We start from the raw sequence: 20,898 nt of genomic DNA, 5'->3' as shown, positions 1-20,898 counted from the left end.
CATTCATCTTTTGAAGCAGCATCTTGAAAGCAAGTTCAGCTCACATACAAAAGAAACCATAGTGTTTTTTGTATGGACCATTGCTCTCACCCAGAGTAGTTCTTAGCTTTATATATATATATATATATATATATATATATATATATATATATATTTATATTTATATTTATATTTATATTTATATATATAAAAAGGTGAAATGAAAGGTTAAGAGTTAGAAGTGCATTTGATCTTTTCCTGACCCCCTCCTGACTTTTGTGTGACTTCAAGCATGTCACTTGAACCTCTCTGTGACCTCAGCTGTGAAACGGGGCTGCCTCATGTCACAGAGGGATTGTGAAGAGCAGCAAATCACAGTCCTTGTCTAAACAGAATCACCTGCAGGGCTCTGATGCCTGCATAGAATGATGAGGGAAATTTAATTTCCCAAGCCAAGTAGTCAGTTGGACCAACACTTTGAATGTCTATGGGAGCAATTAGATGAGAGTCCTTGAAAACCCATTACTTTTTTCTTCCTACCCAAAATATTTCTATTTTTGTTCTTCTAAATGTTCTTGCTTTTTTAGACTAACAAAAGATTATTATGGTGTTTCCCCTTTCAGATTTCAAAGGTGGGAAAATATCACTTCAGATATTCTAAAAAGCAAGTTGAATTTTGGATAGAATAGAAAGACCTTGTATTTTTATTTTATACCACTGAATTTAGAAAATTTCTACCTTAAAAAAAACATTTTGGAAACTACTAACCAAAGAAAACCGTTTGATAATGACCGTAACTCATGAAATTTGTTTCTAACTTGCTTTTTTGGGACGTAGGGTTATTGTAGGTAAGCAAGATAGTTGCAAGCAAGTAGAGCAGAAAACAAATAAAAATAGCCATCTTTCAACCAGAACCTTTTTATGTCATTAATGTATTCTATAAGATCTTTCAAAATACAGCTTAACAGCTTTCCTAATATTTTTTATTTTCTAACTGGGAAAAAGTCATGTAAGAAGAAATTTCTTAGCTTGTATATAGCATGTGCTGATTATCATTCTTTGACTGCTTTGGGTTTCTGCTGCTTTTAAACTAGCATTTAAATGGACCGTTTGATTAATCATTTGTATACTGACTGTAATCCTCCCAAATTTCCTTTCTGAGTTGTACATACTGTAAAAGACAATTATGTCGCCACAGATTAAATAAGCGAATTAAAACAGAATAGAGGCTTAATTTGACCTGTGATTTTGCTCTCTTTCCCTTTAGTGCAGCGTTTGCCACTCCAGCAAATAAATGAAGTCATCCATGACAGCTTGTGATGAATTGCCGTATTTATACTGTATATTTTAATAGCCTCACACTAATTTAAATTGAGCACAGAGTAAATTATAATTCAGTCACTTGACTGCTTATATTTAACTTGACAACTCATCCTTATTTGTCCTGGAGGTGTAGTGGAGAGCAGCAGAAATGCATCCAGGTATTTCAGTTTCTCATTTTAACCCTTTCTCTGTGAAACTCCTTCATGTGCAGATCCTCTCCGGTTTGAAAAATTGAGCTCTTCTGAAGGAGAAAATATCAAAATAATAATGAAGACTCAAGGAGTCCATACTTTCCTTATACTTTAAAAAGAAAATTCGTGTTTGCCATGATTTTTTTCCATTGCTTTCAAATAAGGAATTAGACTTATTTTTAGCAGTTTAAAAGCTCACTGTCAGGAATGCCCAGGGGAAGGAGAATTAACCTTCTACCTAGAGTGCCAAGTCTCCCAGAAAATAGAAGAACATTTCAGTAGAGTTGTTTTTTAAGGTGAATTTTAAGGTGAATTTTACTTTCCCTCTTAAGTTCCAGAAATTACTTTATTCACTTTCGCACCATTATGGAATCTCCACTGTTCTGGACCATAACAAATACCAAGAATGATCCAGATCCATTAGAATTATTACTTGCTATATTTTAGGTCAGTGTGGCACTTTTATTTATTTTGCTGTTTATGTCTTCAGTTTTAAATTCAATTGAAGAAATCAAACAATCCACCTCCTTCCTGTCTAGAAACAGCTTCTTATTTAGAGGATTATGGTTGTAAGGAGTACTTTAATTAAATCCCACATCATTTAATGGGCGCTGCTGTAAGTAAGACTCTGTGCTGGGTACTGGGTGTGGGGGAACGGGACGAGAGAGGACGATGCCCAAAGCTCAGTCTTTGCCCTCAGGGGCTTACAACCACTTTACTCTCTAGGCTTGTGGTGTTAGGAGATAGGCATGAATGCCAAGGCATAATGTAATAAGGAGAAATACCAAGGACCGGAGCTAGAGGTAAATTCTAATGGAGGGCTTGGGGCTGGCTTCATGGAGGTAGTGGTGGCATTCAAGTTGGGTCCAGAAGATAAAAAAGGTTTTATAATTAGTAACTGTGGGGTGGGTGGGGTGGAGTGGGGAAGCACACCTCAAGTGGAGGGAACGTCAAGAGCAAAGACTGAAAGTGGGGAAAGCACAGGATGTGTGTGTAGACCACCAGTACAAAAGCACCTAGTTTTTGCATTGGTGGTACAGTGGTGAGCATAGCTGCCTTTCAAATCACCTGGCTTCACGTGAGAATTGTGTTTGTGGTGGGGAGTAGTGGGAAAAGGAGATAGAATAACTAGATTGTGGAGGAATTCTCTCAATGTCGTGTTAGAATTTTAATGTTATGCTAGACCATGGACACCTAATTAAGGTTCTTGATCAAGGGAATGATATGTTTACAGCCAGTAATTTGGGGTTAATTGCAAAGTGTTGGCTAATCATGTGGATCCTGTCATTTCTGGATTGGGGGCCTGAAGATACTGTATATCTTAGTAGTCATACAGAATACTGAATAAATGGCATTTTTTTTTATAAATTAATTTTTATTGGTGTTCAATTTACCAACATACAGAATAACACCCAGTGCTCATCCCGTCAAGTGTACCCCTCAGTGCCCGTCACCCATTCACCCCCACCCCCCACCCTCCTCCCCCTCCACCACCCCTAGTTCATTTCCCAGAGTTAGAAGTCTTTATGTTCTGTCTCCCTTTCTGATATTTCTCACACATTTCTTCTCCCTTCCCTTATATTCCCTTTCGCTATTATTCATATTCCCCAAATGAATGAGAACATATACTGTTTGTCCTTCTCCGGTTACTGTGGCCAAGTTCAAAAAGGGTGTTGCCTGAGTTCTTCTCTGGGATTTTGATGGAATCTTGTCTCACATTTAGATCTTTCATCTATTTTGAGTTTATCTTTGTGTATGGTGCAAGAGAGTGGTCCAGTTTCATTCTTCTGCATGTGGATGTCCAATTTTCCCAGCACCATTTATTGAAGAGACTGTCTTTCTTCCAGTGGATCGTCTTTCCTCCTTTATCGTATATTAGTTGAGCATAAAGTTCAGGGTCCACTTCTGGGTTCTCTGTTCTGTTCCATTGATCTATATGTCTGTTTTTGTGCCAGTACCACACTGTCTTGATGAACACAGCTTTGTAGTACAACCTGAAATCTGGCATTGTGATGCCCCCAGATATGGTTTTCTTTTTTTAAAATTCCCCTGGCTGTTTGGGGTCTTTTCTGATTCCACACAAATCTTAAAATAATTTGTTCTAAGTCTCTGAAGAAAGTCCATGGTATTTTGATAGGGATTGCATTAAACGTGTAAATTGCCCTGGGTAACATTGACATTTTCACAATATTAATTCTGCCAATCCATGAGCATGGAATATTTTTCCATCTCTTTGTGTCTTCCTCAATTTCTTTCAGAAGTGTTCTGTAGTTTTTAGGGTATATTTTGAGAACCATTTGAATGGTAAATGGTTCTCCAACCTTTTATTTTCAGGTTGTAGGTGTCCTTCTGTCTAAAATGAGTCTCTTGTAGACATCAAATAGATGGGTCCTGTTTTTTTTATCCAGTCTGAAACTCTGTGCCTTTTGATGGGGTCATTAAGCCCATTCACGTTCAGAGTTACTTGAACTTCTTCTTAAAGGGGAGTTTTAAGAGTACCCCTTAAAATTTCTTGCAGAGCTGGTTTGGAGGTCACATATTCTTTCAGTTCCTGCCTGTCTTGGAAGCTCTTTATCTCTCCTTCCATTTTGAATGAGAGCCTTGCTGGATAAAGTATTCTTGGTTGCATGTTCTTCTCATTTAGGACCCTGAATATATCCTGCCAGCCCTTTCTGGCCTGCCAGGTCTCTGTGGAGAGGTCTGCTGTTACCCTAATATTCCTCCCCATGAAAGTCAGGGACTTCTTGTCTCTTGCTGCTTTAAGGATCTTCTCTTTATCTTTGGAATTTGCAAGCTTCACTATTAGATGTCGAGGTGTTGAACGGTTTTTATTGATTTTAGGGGGGGATCTCTCTATTTCCTGGATCTGAATGCCTGTTTCCCTTCCCAGATTGGGAAAGTTTTCAGCTAGGATTTGTTCAAATACATATTCTGGCCCTCTGTCCCTTTCGGCGCCCTCGGGAACCCCAATTAAACGTAGGTTTTTCTTCCTTAGAGTGTCATTTATTTCCCTTAATCTGTCTTCATGGTTCTTTGTTTATCTCTTTTTTCCTCAGTTTCCCTCTTTGCCATTAACTTGTCTTCTATGTCACTCACTCGTTCTTCCACCTCGTTAACCCTCGTCGTTAGGACTTCTAGTTTGGATTGCATCTCATTCAATTGATTTTTAATTTCTGCCTGATTGGATCTAAATTCTGCAGTCATGAAGTCTCGTGAGGCCTTAATGCTTTTTTCTAGAGCCACCAGTAGCTGTATAATGGTGCTTCTGAATTGGCTTTCTGACGTTGAAGTGTAATCCAGATTTTGTAACTCTGTGGGAAAGAGGGCTGTTTCTGATTCTTTCTTTTGAAGTGAGGTTTTCCTTCTAGTCATTTTGCTCAGTGCAGAGTGGCCAAAAACAAGTTGTATTGGAACACGGGGGAGTATCACTGGTCCGTCTAGCTGGTCTTCTGGGGGAGGGGCCTGCTGTGCTGATTTTCAGGTGTTAGCACTTGGGGGAGCTGCTCTGCCCCTGCCTGCTGCAGGGCTCAGCGGGGGTTGTTTACCCCGTCAGGCCCCAGGAGGAACAGCAGCAGTTGCTATGGCAACTCTGGAAGCCTGGATTCAGCCTCCGCAGGAACTACGGGGCTCGGGGCTCTCGGTTCTCCGTCCGCTGGGCCTGGAGGCTCCGGGGCGGGGCCGCTGATCTGCTCAGCTCCGGGCAGGAGCGTCCTCGCTGTCCTGGGCCCTCCCGGCCTCTGCCTGTCCCAGGGGGAGGCCGGATCCTGGGCTGTGTCCCGGCGCCCTGTGCTCCGGGGCCTGCGCTGTTGGATTCGCGCTCCCGCCCCGCAGCCCCCTCCGCGGAGCCGCCGCCCGAGCCCCTCCGAGCTGCTCCGGTCGGTCCCTCCGTGCGCGCTGCAGCCCTTAGGGAGCTCGGAGCACTCTCCCGGGGCGCAGGTGTCTGTTAGTGTCCCCGGCAGCCCGAGGGCATCCCCGCTCTCCTGGGTCCTGCTCCACCTCCCTGCGAGCCCCTTTCCGCCCGCCCGGGAAGGTTGGTGCAGCTCCTGCTCCTCCGGGACGGGACGGGGCTCTCCTGTCCTGGGGACACTCGCCCCGGCCTCAGCCCGGCTCCTCGCGGGGCCCCTCCCCCTCGGAGGCCTTTTGTGTCTTTATTTCTTTTTCCCCGTCTTCCTACCTTGATAGAAGCGCGGACTCTTCTCACTGTAGCATTCCAGCTGGTCTCTCTTTACATCTCAGGCCGAATTCGTAAATTTTCAGGATGGTTTGAAGGTTATCTAGGTAATTTGGTGGGGACAGGTGATTTGGGGACCCTGCTCTTCCGCCATCTTGCCCCTCCCCCCTAAATGGCATTTTTGAAACCTTGGATAAGTTGTTCTCAACCTTACTGTGCATTAGAAATCAGGTGGAGAGTTTTTTAAGAATAATAAAATGTGATGTGATCCCAACCAAAGATTGATTCCATTCTTCTGGGGTAAGACCAGTGCACCAGGATTTGTTTAAAGTACCTTCATGTATTGGTATAAATACTTTCATATAAAAGTAATTATAATATGAGGCCGGGTTTGAGGATCACTGCTCTAAGGTGATAATAAGTTCATTCCTTTTAGTTTTTTGGAGTGAGAGTCCCTGTATGTCCCCTTGACATAGTGGTGTGAATTGTTTCGATATTTTGTGGCCTGGAATTGAAACACACTAGATGAATTCATTTTGTCACTGAGTTTTATACAGGAACAAAAATGTAAGTGATTATTGTTGGCAAACAACTATTGATCAGGAGAAATGTTTAAATGTTTCTTGGCAGTTTTGTATTACACTTACAATCTGGTTTAGTGAGAGCTTTTATAAATAACCCTAAAGCAAAAACTCTTGATAGAAACTGGCCGTGCCTTTTTCCCCCCTCACTTCTCCCTCCCTCAAATGAATGTCAGTACTATAAAATGTGTGCTTTAGAATTATCCTCTTCTTTTCTTACTCTATCAGCAGTTTGCAATTCATAACTTATGGTAATTTTCCAGTATGAGTATATATATTCTCCAGTTGTAATACAAAATGTGGTTTAGTGTTGGATAGTGTATAACTGCACTATTGTATCCATGAATGTTAAGTTTTTATCTAGAAATGTCTAGAGTCAGGGGATCCCTGGGTGGCGCAGCGGTTTGGCGCTTGCCTTTGGCCCAGGGCGCGATCCTGGAGACCCAGGATCGAATCCCACGTCAGGCTCCCGGTGCATGGAGCCTGCTTCTCCCTCTGCCTGTGTCTCTGCCTCTTCCTATCTCTCTGTGACTATCATAATTAAATAAAAATTAAAAAAAAATTTTAGAAATGTCTAGAGTTAGAAACTCTGCCACAAATCTTAAAAATTATCTTTCACCTATTTTATTCTCAACACTATCTTTTTTAAGTAAAAACAATTTCCCTTGAATTGGCTTCACTGAACTGTTCAGTAAAATTTGAACAATTGATGGTCTCCTTTCTTAAGAAACAAGTGTTTGAAATAAATTAGAATTTATTCTAAGTTTGTAAATTATTTTACATTTCCATGTTATGAGTCTTTCTCAGTGGTTGGTACTTTAAGGAAAACCATAAACCACCGGGACATTGTAAGAGGCGTCCTGGGAGTCAGGGAGGGACCCTGACATTGCCAGACTGTGTGGCTTCTCAGTACCTTGGTTTCCTCCTTTAAAACAAGAAAATTAGGCGGGATGAGCACTGGGTGTTATGCTAAATGTTGGCAAACTGAACTCCAATAAAAAAAAATTAAAAAAAATAATAAAACAAGAAAATTAAATGAAATAATTTCTGTGGTTCCTTCAAGCTCCAGCATTTTATTATAGTATTAGCAAAGAAACATGATTTTGAAGGATATAAACAAATACTGTATTTTTAAAACTCCATTAACTAAAAAGCCCACCTTAAATATCATTTTTACTCATCATCCTCTCTGCTTATCACCTAGTATTTGAACAAGACAATTTTTCTTTTAATGGTTTCAGGGTCATTCCTTTCTCCGTTTTCTGGAAATAACCAATGTGGCCAAAATAGGGTATATAAATTAAGGGTGTTATAACTTAACTGACTTTTAAAGCCATTAATACTGACCTTTGAGACCTGGCTTTTTCCTTGGTCCCATCAATCACTTCTATACCACCTCCCCCAGTACAAAGGGTTAGGCAGATGTGGGTGCAGTTTTATTCCTGGGGGTTATAGTAGTGGAGAGGAGCAAGGGGCAATGAATAGAGGAAACACCATATTTTTTCCTTTTTAAATTTCATGGTGAATATAGCTATATTTAATTTAAAGGTGAATATATATGTGAATGTTGATTCCTTTCTGTATTTAGGTCATACTACTAGATATTACACTGGAACTTCAGAAGCAAATTATGTCTGAATTGGAAATTCTTTATAAGGTAATTTTTTCTTGGTCTTTTTTCTTTCCCCCCATAAAGCATCTTATGGTATTGGCTGGCAGTTTTTTTTTTCTTTTTAACTATTTTTGTCTTCTTTTTGTTACAGTGTGATTCATCATATATCATAGGGTTTTATGGTGCATTTTTCGTAGAAAACAGGATTTCAATATGTACAGAATTCATGGATGGTGAGTTTTCCCTATTATAATACTTTAAAAATGATTTGGGAGGTAGAGTGCTTTAAAACCTGCTTCTGATATAAATGTCATGTAGAATTAAAAATAATTAAAATATACCAATAATGACCTCCTTTATACTCTAAAACATCTCAGTGTTAGAGGTTCCTGATGTTAAATATTTAGAGCTGAGCTATAATTTCAAGAATGTAATTTCATTTACTTTTATTGAAAATTTAAATAGAACAGATTAAATGCTGGTCTAATCGGTGGTTTGATATTTGATTCTTCCATACAATCTGTCTTTACTTGCAAAACAGATGTTCTGTTCTTTTAATGTTTCAATAGCCAAAACAGATTTTCTTTTAAAGAAATCTATTAACCCAATGTCCTGTGTCTTTTAGAAAGAAATCGGTTCTTAATTGCAAGATAAGAAATTGTTTTTCAACACAGCTGTTTAGCCAAGATGTGTTTAGTTTTCTTTGGACTCCAGCCGTTTCCTTTCATATGTATTTTTCATTCATTTCTATGTTGGTAACTCTTTCTTGATCTGAAGATTTTGGCAAAATGCAGATTTCCTGGTACCCTATTCCTGAAATGATATTACCATGTTATTTACCTATTTTAAATCAAAGCCATCTTTAGATTGTACATATTCAGTTTTTCAATGTCTAGCCCTTTAAAACTCAACCTTTTTTTATATATTTAGTTCATTTGGGGGATTCTCAGTATATTACTGAATCACCTAGTTCATGCCTTGCAAGACTTTTTAACAAGCCAGTGCTGGTACCTTGATACTATAATAAGGTATATCATGTGTTCTAAATTCAACTTCATTAAAATATGTATTTATTGAGATGGCATATTTAATCACCATAAAATTCACCATTTTAATATACAATTCAGTGGTTTTGAGTATATCACAAGGTTGTGCAACCTCATCATCACTAATTACAAAATACACTAATTACAAAATCCCAGAAACCAACTCCTTAGCCACTAGCAGCCACTCACTATTCTCTCTTTCCCCTAGTCTGTGGCAACAAATAAACTATTTTCTCCCTCTAGATTTCCTTATCTTGGACTTTTTATGTAAATGGAATCATGTGTGGCCTTTGTGTTTAGCTTCTTATACTTAACATAATGTTCTTTTTTTTTAAGATTTTATTTATTCATTCATTCATTCATTCATGAGAGACAGAGAAAGAGAGACAGGCAGAGACACAGGCAGAGGGTAAAGCAGGCTCCATGCTTGGAGCCCGATGTGGGACTTGATCCTTGGAGCCCGATGTGGGTCTCCAGGGTCACATCATGTCCTGGGCTGAAGGTGGCGTTAAACCCCTGAGCCACTCAGGCTGCCCCTTAACATAACATTCTTAAGATTTATCCATGTTGTAGCACGTATCAGTCCTTCATTCCTTTCTATGGCCAAATGATAATCCATTGCGTGGACGTACCACATTTCCTTCATTCATTCATCAGTTGATGGGCATTTAGGTGTTTCCACTTTTGGGCTGTTGTGAATAATGCTGCTCTGTGTGTTTGTGTACAAGTTTTTGTGTGGACATATGTTTTAAGTTCTCTTGAGTGTATATATCTAGGAGTTAAATTACTGGGTTATATGGTAACTCTAGTTTTTTTGAGGAACTGCCAAACTGTGACATTCTATTTCACACCATGTTGCCTTCAAGGCTGCAGTAACAGAGAGTTCCAGTTCCTCCACATCTTTGCCAACACTTGTTATTGTGTGTCTTTTTATTATAGCCTGGTGAAAAATGGTATCTTTTTAGTTTTGATTTAGATTTTCTAATGACTAATGGCATGGACAATATTTCCATGTGCTTATTGGCCATGTGTATCTCTTCCTTGGAGAAATGTGTATTCAAATCCTTTGTCTTTACATGGATTACTTGTGTTTTTATTGTTGAGTTGAAAGAATTCTTTTAATATTCTGGATACTACACTCTTATCAAATGTATGATTTGCAAATATTTTCTTCCATTCTGTGAGTTGTCTTTTCATTTTCTTGATAGTGTCCTTTGAAGCACAAAAGTAAAATTTGGTGAAGTTCAGTTCATCTGTCTTTTCTTTGGTTATTTATGTTTTAGATACTATATATAAGAAATTATCCAAAGTCATGAAAATGTACACCTGTTTTCTTCTAAGAGTTTTATAATTTTCACTGTTACACTTAAGTTTTTGATCCATTTTGAGTTAATTTTTGTATATGATACAGAATCCACATCCATTCTTTTACATGTGAATATCCAGTTATCCTAGCACCATTTGTTAAAAAGATTATTCTTTCCCATTGAATTTTCTTGGCCCTCTTGTCACAAATTTATTGACCATGAAATGCATTTCTGGGCTCTTGATTCTATTCCACTGATCTATTTGCCCATCCTTGTGGCAGTACCAGACTGTACTTGCTTGCTTTTACCTTATTATTCTAGATTATTTTAGCTGTGTAATAAGATTTTTTAATTAAGCATAAGTAAAAAAAAAAATTAAGCGTGAGTACTCCAACTTTATTCTTTCTCAAGATTATTTTGGCCATTCTGGGTTCCTTGCATTTTCATATGAATTTTATAATCAGCTTGCCAAAAATTTACACACCAAAAAAATCAAGCTAGGATTTTGGTACAGATTCCAGTGAATTTATTCATCAAACTGGGGAGTATTGCCAACCTAACAATATTAAGTCTTCCACTCCATGAAGACACAGTATCTTTCTATTTATTTATATCCTCTTTAATTTTTTTCAGTGATGCTATATAGGTCTCAGTGTTCAAGTTTTACATTTCTTTTGTTAAATTTATTCCTAAATCTTTTATTCTATTGTAAATTGAACTTTTAATTTCATTTTTGAATTGTTCATTGCTAGTGTATAGATATATCAGTGATTTTTGTATACTGATCTTGTATCCTGCTACCTTTCTAAACTTGTTTCTTAACCGTAATAGGTTTTTTAAAATTCCTTAGGGTTTTCTATATAGATCATGCCATCTGCAAATAGATCTAGTTTTACTTCTTTCTTTCCAGTCTGGATGCTTTTTCTCTTCCTTGCTTGATTATCCTGGCTACGATGTCAAATAGAAGTGGTAAAAGTAGACATCTTCCTTTTGCTCCTGATCCTAGAAGGAAAGCTTTTAGTCTTTCACCATTAAGTGTGGTTTTAGCTGTGAGTTTTTAGTAGATGGCCTTTATCAGGTTGTGAAAGTCTCCTCTTCCAAGCTTATTGAGTATTTTTATATTGAAAAGACATTAGATTTTGTCAATTGGTTTTTCTGTATTTATTGAAATGATCATGTAGGGCACCTGGGTGGGCCAGTTGGTTAAGCATCCAATTCTTGATATCAGCTAAGGTCATGATCTCAGGGTTGTGAGATTGAACCCCACATCAGCCTCCATTCTCAGTGCCGAGTCTGCTTAAGATTCTCTCCCTCTGGGCAGCCTATGTGGCTCAGTGGTTTAGCGCCACCTTCAGTCCAGGGCCTGATCCTGGAGACCCAGGATCGAGTCCCACGTCGGGCTCCCTGCATGGGCCTGCTTCTCCCTCCACCTGTGTCTCTGCCTTTCTCTCTCTTTCTCTCTCTTTCTCTCATGAATAAATAAAAATCTTAAAAAAAAGATTCCTTCTTCCTTTGCCCCCCCCATGTGTATGTGTGTGCACACTCTCCCTCTCTCCTCTCAAATAAATAAATCTTTTTTTAAAAAAGAAATGATCATGCTTTTTAAATCCACTATCCTATAATTATGGTGTATTGCATTAATTGATTTTTGCATGTTGAACCCATCTTGTATTGCTGAGATAATTCCACTTGGACATAACATATAATCCTTTTTATATGTTGCTGGGTTCAATTTGCTGTATATGTTTTAATTTTTATATTTATATCCTTTTTAAAAATATATTTATTTATTTGACAGAGAGAGAGAGAGAGAGTGCACAAGAAGGGGGAGTGGTAGGCAGAGGGAGAGGGAGGAGCAAGCTCCTGCCTAGGAGAGAGCCCAATATGGGGCTGGATCCCAGGACCCCAGGGATCATGACCTGAGCCGAAGGCCGACACTTAACTGAGTCACCCAGGCACCCCTACCTTTATATACTTAAGGAATATTGATCTACAGTATTATTTTCTTATAATGTCATTGTCTGATTTTGGTGTCATGATAATTCTATCCTCAAAGAGGGAGTTGGAAAGTGTTTTATCCTCTTCTAGTTTTTGAAAGAATTTGTGAAGGATTAATGTTAATTCTTCTTTAAACATTTGTTAGAATTCACCAGTGAAGCCATTTGGTTCTGGGTTTTGTTTGTGAGTAGTTTTTATGGTCAAGTGTCCTCTGTTGCTGATTATCAGAAGTCCAAGCACTTCTGCCCACTGCATCTTAGTATGGAGTTGCCTAGGAAAACATAGTACTATGAAGCACTGGATTTACCAGTGCTTTACTCACATAAAAAAAAAAAGAGAGACATAGAAAGATTAATTTTGGTAGTGAGTGTCATTTCCTTGTGGCCAACAGCAGGTCCTTCCTGACAGTGTATGCAGGGCCTTTGACCTACACACATTCCTTGTGCTGCACCAAAAGGATCCTCCACCCAACCCCCACTCCTGTGGTGTCAGAAATGCTTATGCAGGACAAAGGAGTACACATGGAGCCTAAAACAGGGAAAGATATCCCCAAACAGGGAGGTAAACCCAGCCCAGCATATGCTATATGGGCTCTTTATCTGTTGGTAAGCAGGTGTTTTAGGCTCAAGGCCCATTCTTATGTAGCCAAGTAGGATTCGAAGAATAGTGAACATTAGACTGTTTTTCTTAATAGTGTTTTTTTAATTGCAGTATAACACATATAACATTTACCACATTAACCATTCTTTAAGTGTGTAGTTCATCAGCATTAACTGCCATCATCTATCTCTAGAACTCTTTGCATCTTGCGAAACTAAGACTCTGTATCCATTAAACCAGTAACTCCTCACTGCTTCCTACCCCCAGCCCCTCGCAACCAACATTTGCTTTTTGTTTGTGTGAATTGGACGATTCTGGGTACTTCATTAAAGTGGAATCATACAGTATTTGTCTCTTGGGGACTGGCATGTTTCACTTTGTATAATGTCCTCAAGTTCATTCCATGCTGTGGTATGTGTCAGATTTTTTTTTCCTTTTTAAGACTGAATAATATTTCTAAGTAGTTTTTTGATTACCAATTTCTTTACTAATTATAGGTATTCAGAATGTCTATTTCTTCTTGAGTCAGTTTTGATAGTTTGTGGCTTTCTAAAATTTGTCTGTTGCATCTAATTTTCTAATTTGCTAATATACAGTTGTTCCTAGTATTCTTTTGTAATCATTTTTATTTCTGTAAAGTTAGTATTTTCTCTCTTTCATTCCAGATTTTAGTAATTTGATCTTTTCTCTTTTTTTTCTTGGTCAGTGTAGCTAGAAGTTGGTCAGTTTGTCTTTTTCAAAGAACCAGCTTTTGGTTTCTTTGATTTTTCTCTATTTTTCTATTATGTCATTTATCTCTTCTCTAATATTCATTTATTTCTTCTACTACCTTCTTGCTCTTTTTCTAGTTTTTTTAAGGTGGAAAGTTCTTATTTAATGAAGGCATTTGCAGCTTATACATTTCCCTTGAAGCACTGCTTTAACTACATCCTAGAAGTTCTGATACGTTGTGTTTTCATTTTCATTTATTTTGAAGTATTTTCTAATTCCCCACAAAGGAAATCCCTTGCAATTTCATTTTTGACTGATTTTCAGTTAGGAATATGTCATTTTCCACATTGAATGTCCTTCTGTTATTGATTTCTAATACTCTTTTGAGGTCAGAGAACATACTTTATATGATTTCAATCCTTTTAAATTTATTAAGATTTGTTTTATGCCCTAACACTGTCTATTCTGGAGAATGTTTCATTTGAAATAAGTCAGTTGGAGAAGGACAAACATTATATGGTCTCATTCATTTGGGGAATACAAATAATATTGAAAGGGAATAAAGGGGAAAGGAGGAAAAATAAGTGGGAAATATCAGAAAGGGAGACAGAACATGGAAGACTCCTAACTCTGGAAAACGAACTAGGGGGTGGTGGGCAGGGGGTGGGGGTGACTGGGTGGCGGGGACTGAGGTGGGCACTTGAAAGGATGAGCAATGGGTGTTATTCTGTATGTTGGCAAATTGAACACCAATAAAAAATAAATTTATTATTAAAAAAAAAAGAATGTTTCGTTTGCACCTGCGAAGACTGTTCTGCCCTTGTAGTGAGATGTTTTTTAGATGACTGTTAGGTCTAGTTGATTTACAGTGTTAAGTATTTTACTGCCGTATTGATTTTCAGTGTTCTTCTATTCATTACTGAAAGTGGGATGTTGAAGTCTTCAAGTAATATTTTTTGATTGTCTATTTCTCCCTTCACTTCAATTTATGCTTCACATATTTTGGCCTTCTGTTGTTAGGTGCATATGTGTTTTTAATTGTTATATCTTCACAATGGATTGACTCTTTTATCCTTATAAAATGCATTTATTGGGATGCCTGGGTGGCTCAGTCAGTTTAAGTATCTGCCTTTGGCTCGGGTGATGATCCCAGGTTCTTGGGGTCAAACCCCATATCGGGCTCTCTGCTCAGCAGAGAACCTACTTCTCCCTCTCCCTCTGTTCCTCCCCCTGTTTACACACTCTCTGTCAAAATAAAGAAATAAAATCTTTTAAAATGAAAAATAAATAGGGACACCTGGTGGCTCAGTGGTTGAGCATCTGCTTTTGACTTGGGGTGTGATCCCAGGGTCCAAGATTGAGTCCCACCTCAGGCTCCTGCAGAGAGCCTGCTTCTCCCTCTGCCTATGTCTCTGCCTCTCTCTCTCTCTCTCTCTCTCTCCCTCTCTCTCTCTCTCTTTGTGTGTGTGTGTGTCTCTTTCTTTCTGCTCTCATGAATAAATAAATATTTTTTAAAAACAATAAAATAAAAAATAAATAGGATAAAAAGTATTAATCTCTAGTCACTATATTTATCTAAAAGTCTATTTTGTCTGATATTCATATAGTCATCCCAGCTCCCTGTTGATTCTTATTTGCTTGTTATATCTTTTACTATTGTTTTGCCTTCAAACTATTTGAGTCTTTGAATCTAAAGTGCATCTCTTTGTAGACATCATAGAGCTGGGTCATTTTTTAATCTATTCTGCCAATCTGTCAGTGTTTAATTCATTTACATTTAATATAATTACCAGGAGTGCCTGGGTGGTGCAGTCAGTTAAGTGTTTGACTCTTGCTTTCGACTCAGGTTGTGATCTTGGGGTCATGAGATGGAGCCCCACATCAAGCTCTGCACTCAGTATGGAATCTGCTTGAGATTCTCTCTACTTCTCCCTCTACCCCTGCTTCTCTAAAATAATAAGTAAATCTTTAATATAATTTCTAGCAAGGTAGGATTCATATCTGTCATTTTACTACTTGTTTCAAGTCTTATACCTTTTCTCTGTTTCTCCATTATTGCTTTATTTTATGTTAAATAGATTTTTTTAATGTATTGCTTATATTCTCATGTGGTTTCTTTTACTATATTTTTTTAGTTATATTTTTGAATTTCCTAGAGATTATAGTTAACATTTTAACTTGTAACAATTTAGTTCAGATTGATACCGACTTTTTTTCAAGTATATAAAAACATTGCTCCTTTATAGCTCCATTCTTTCCCTCTCCTTTGTGCTGTTGTCATATAAGTTACATCTTTATAAGTTGTGTACTTATTAACACAGATTTATACCTATTGCTTTATGCAGTTCTGTTTTAAATCAAATAGAAAAAGACTTATAAACAGGAAATACATTTATCCTTTTATATTTACCTATATAGTAACCTTTATCAGTGTACTTTATTTCTTCATGTAGATTTGAGTTACTACCTCGTAACTTTCCTCTGAAATTTGAAGGGTTCCCTTTTATTTCTTAAAAGATTTTATTTATTTATTAGAGAGAGAGAGCAGGAAGAAGAACAGAGGGAAGAAGGGGGGAGAGAGAATGAGAGAGAGAGAATCTCTAGCAGACACTGCACTGAGCGCAGAGCCCTATGTGGGATTTGATCTCACAACCCTGAGATCATAACCTGAGCCAAAACCAAGAGTCAGACACTTAACCAACTGAGCCATTCAGGTGCCCCAAAGATTACATATTTTTAATACTTTAAGTCCTTACCTTAAAACATTCACTTTGCAGCCCAAATATAACTGTCTTTTTTGAGACAACCCCTTTCTAGGCTGAGCTGCCTAAAGCCCGTCTCTTAACTACTGCTTGGCAACTTCCCTTTACTCCATGTAATGAGTCCCTGAACAATAAAATTTCCTACTTTTCGTATTTTGTTCTCCAGTTCTCATCTCTGTGCTATTTACATCAACTGTCCTAAAATTTTATTACCCTTTTCCAGATCTGACCTCCTCCTTTCACCTTCAGAGATAATATAGACTTTCAGGTATGAGCTCTCACAGTTCCTTGTGCTTCCACCTGTAGCTTAGCCACACGTGCCCCTTCCTGATTGTCCTTGTACGTGAAGTGCTGCATAAGGTCAGTCCCTCCACATGTACGTCCACTTGGTGGAGTTCTCTCCATCAATCTCCCTCTCTCTTTTGGTTCTTCATTTTCTCTGGTACAGCAAAATGTACCCCAAAAATATATAGACCAAAAACTATGTACCACTGTCTATCATTTCTTCTCTTCCCTTCCCATTGCAGTTAAACTTCTTGACAACTTTCTCCCAACCCTGAGATTGTTCCTTTAGTGTAAATTCTCACTATTTTAATCTCATATTAGTCCTTTATTTCCAAATACTTACTGAGCATTTTCCTATAGACACTGTTCTAAACCTGGGACTTAATTCCTGTCATTATAGCACTTAAATTTTAAAAGGGGAGGCTCAGAAGAAACACACAGTACACTCTCCAAGAGGGATATCTTGTTAGAACATAAAGCACGGCAGGGATGCTATGGGATGACTATGGGAGAGGAGGAGCTACAGAGGATGGTCAGGGATGGCTTTGTCGTGGGATTGACATTTTAGCAGAGACTTTAATGTCAATGAGCCACTCAGCAAAGGTCATGGGGAAATGCACCAAGGTGAGAGCAGGCTTGGTATACTCAAGGCCCTACCAGAGTGACTAGCAAGTAGTGATGAGAGGCGCTGGGGCCAAGCAGGGGGCCAGAGAAGTAAGTGGAAATGAGATTGTATAGGCTATGTAAGGAAGTTGTGTTTCCATCTGAATTGGGATGTCAACGGAAATTCAAGGAAGGGAGTGATGTGATATGCCATCTCATTGAGTAAAACACAAATTCATTGAATAAAACACAAACTCCTCAGAAATACTCAAATATAGCATCTCAGAATATACGCCCATGTTTTGAAATTTCCATCTTGGGAATAAAATTTTTTCCCCAAAACCCACATTGTAGAGAAAGAAAGGGAGAATCAAGTATTCCCTTGAGTACTTGAAAGAAAAGGCTCTTTGTTCTTTCAACTAACAGAGGCTAAAAGAGCTTCTTCTGAAATTTTTGCTTATGGTTCAGATTTTAATTTTATTGGTATTGATAATACTATTAATAATACTAATTTAAGGATAATTTTGAGATGAATATGACAGTATTGTTGCTTCTCATTCGTTTATATATATTTGTGTTTATCCTACCTGCAAGACACTACCTTATATTTTAGCCTTGTATTAGATTAAGCGCAGACCTTATGCCATGAATCCTTTTGGCTTAGTTACAGGAGAATGATAGCCCTAATTCATCAAGAGAAGTGTAGAGTTTGGCAGTTGAGATTTTTTTTTTTTTGCTAATCTATTAGCACTCTTCTTCCTGGTTCCAATGTTGGATGGTGGCATGTAATGAAATGACTGGTTAGGGGTGATCTGAGGCTAGGGAAGACAGAAGTGACAGGCCACAGAGAGGAAACCAGTGACGTCCCCTTACAACCATGAATAAAAGGTTCAAATCAACGTGCAACATAGAAATTAGTTCCTAAATGCCTTGAATACCATTTCTCAGCTAAGATTAACTATCTGAGTGTGTAAGGGTAATATCACATTACATTAAACTGTAAAAACGTTCACATGTGATTCTCAAGCTCTATGATGTTACAGGGAAACCTTTTAAATGTTTGGGTTCAAAGACTGAGACCTTTCCTGAGTTCTACCATCAACTGACTCATGGCTGTGACTAGAAAACTTATCTTTCTGGGACTGAGTTTCCCCCATAGCATTAATGTTGGATGATTTGATGAGTCTAAGAATTATCTTTTTGGGCTAGGCCTGTAGGATAGAAATGATAGTAAAACTCAGTGATAATTCAACTGAAAACTTTCATTTTTAGCCTAAGAATAATTTAATCACACAAAGAGAACTTATTAAACTAAATAGAAACTCTTGATTCTGAGTGGATCTGATGGTGATCTCTAGTGACTATGTCAAGGACAGGATGAATATGATGACACAAAGCCAGTACATAAAGCTTTACCCATGTAGATGGCTACGGAGAGTGGAATATAACTGATAACTGACAATAAATGAATTTTTGCAAAAACCAGTGAACTGCCTCAAAATGAAATTCTTTTTTGGCTTGTTCTACCAATAGAGATAGTAATGTAATCTTTGGCTTTTCCATTTAGCTTGTTGTCTATTGATTGCCTGTTTGGTTAATTAAACTCTGATTTACATCTTATGTAAAAAAAAAAAAATCTCCTCTTAGGACTTCTTACTAGTATATGTGAATGGATCTGCACCTCCTACTTTTGAGCCACTCAACCTTCCTTTCCCTTCACAAGGGATTGGTCCAATACACTGCATTTGTCGGTCTTCCAAATACCAGCATGTAAAGCTTGATCTTCTTGAGACTGTTTATCTTTGCAATTTGCTAATTCATTTGAAAGATCAATGAGAACATGAAAGGTTCTCATCATATTTTCACTTTTATTGCATCTATAATAAAAATGTTATTTTAGTAAATAAAGATGGCTCAGTTCATTGCAAAAGTGTTTTTTTTTTTCCCATTATCTTCAGGTAGCACCCAGAGCCAAAGCCAAAGCATATGAAGTTAAGTCATACTGTGGTTTTTCCAGCTTCTTTTAAGAATCTGGAAACTACAAGTCCGAGTTACCTAAAGAAATGATCATTTTTCTGATAAATACAAAGTCAGTAGCTTTATAGATAGGCAATATATATAATTCATTTTTAAAAAACATTTAATTTATTCATTCCTGAGAGAGAGAGAGGCAGAGACACAGGCAGAGGGAGAAGCAAGCTCCCCACAAGGAGCCCAATGTGGGACTTGATCCCGGACCCCAGGATCGTGCCCTAAGCCAAAGGCAGATGCTCAACCGCTGAGCCACCCAGGTGTCCCTATAATTCATTTCTATAGGAAAAAATATTTTTTCTGATACTCATAGAAGAACTTGTCATATAAAAATATTTATATTTGTAAAATACGCATCATTTTAAACAAGTAACATGCTCCATTTTAGTATCACATGAGACATACTTATAAATCATCCAGTAGTAAAGTAGTTAAATATGAATTTTTAGCTTCTGATTGAAATGGAAATTATTTCTCAAATATCCTGGATAATTCCTTTTTAGAACTGAAAGACTAGGGGTACCTGGGTGGCTCAGTCACTTAAGCATCTGCTTTCGGCTCAGGTCATGATTCTGGGGTCCTGGGATCAAGCCCTGCATCACATTAGGCTTCCTGTACAGTGGGGAGCCTGCTTCTCCCTTTCCCTCTGCCCCTTCCCTCTCATGCTCCCATGCATATTTGCTCATATTCATGCTCTCTCTCTCTTTCTCTCTCTCTCATGTGCTCTGTCAAATAAATAAATAAAATCTTAAAAAAATGGAAAGACTACACCTCAACTTGACTCAAATAAGGGTTATTACATATTGTTAAATGGCTCTCATATAATTTTATCATTAGTATGAGTGAAGTAGTGATACTTTGCATGTCTTTCTGAAATTCTTATATTACCTGTGTGAGATTGAAAATGTAACAACCAAAAAATATTTTTTTTAATAAAAAAAAAAGAAAATGTAACAACCATACCCAAATTTACACCTCCAAGTGTAAAATTCCTTTAAAATAGCTAGCTGGGAAAGCTGTTAAATTATTTCAATGATGTTACTGTTGGTATGGTCTCTTCTTTTGAAACTCCTTTCAGAGCAACTATACCTATTGGTGAAGTTCAAGGGGATTTTGATTTATCTGTTTATTCATTTGACAGATATTTATCAAATAGCAACTATCTGCTAGTTATGCTTATTTCTAGATTGATGAAAATTTAAAACCAACAAGCAACATGCCCCTGGCCTTCTGTTTACAGTCTAATGGTTTTAGTTTGTGGAACTGCTAAAAACGGAATTTGGTAAAGATTAAGGATATTAGTGAATACCATTTTAGTGAAAAATCTTATGCTGCAAGGAGATTGGTTTTTCTTTTTTACTTAGTAAAATGGTTTTCAAAGTGGTATCAAAAAGAATTTTTAAAACAAAATTCAAACCATTTTGAACTCTTAAAGTATCTTTGGAATAGACTGATTGCTTGTCTTGGTACTTAATTTGAAGATTAACATTCATTTAGATAGTTGTTAATATTACTATTTTACTTTATTAGCTTTTTAATGTATATTTTGGACCTTATATTAACCACATTTTGTTTGGTTAATATGAAAATTCTAAGACAGAGTCCTGGATTATATTTGAGAAAACTGTTACACAAGGTAGCTACTTAAATAGGGTGGGTTAACCTCTTGATCTTTAGTTTTGTGTATATATTTAATTT

The 20,898-nt window shown here is 37.5% G+C and overlaps 1 protein-coding gene across 4 annotated transcripts in view; it reads left to right on the top strand.

Annotated features, from left to right (window-relative positions):
- Nucleotides 1-20,898, top strand: part of MAP2K5 (mitogen-activated protein kinase kinase 5) — a 261,355-nt gene that overhangs the window by 93,848 nt on the left and 146,609 nt on the right. For all 4 annotated transcript variants that reach the window (XM_055319757.1, XM_055319756.1, XM_055319754.1 and 1 more), the window contains 2 exons: nt 7,834-7,902; nt 8,009-8,090. In XM_055319757.1, the coding sequence (XP_055175732.1) occupies nt 7,834-7,902; nt 8,009-8,090 (151 nt within the window). The remainder of the gene's footprint in view (nt 1-7,833; nt 7,903-8,008; nt 8,091-20,898) is intronic.

The sequence above is a fragment of the Nyctereutes procyonoides genome, unplaced genomic scaffold (genome assembly GCF_905146905.1).
Source record: "Nyctereutes procyonoides isolate TBG_1078 unplaced genomic scaffold, NYPRO_anot_genome, whole genome shotgun sequence".
Lineage (NCBI taxonomy): Eukaryota > Metazoa > Chordata > Mammalia > Carnivora > Canidae > Nyctereutes > Nyctereutes procyonoides.
Note: the sequence above shows the minus strand (reverse complement) of the source record. Positions and strands in the feature narration are given on the sequence as shown.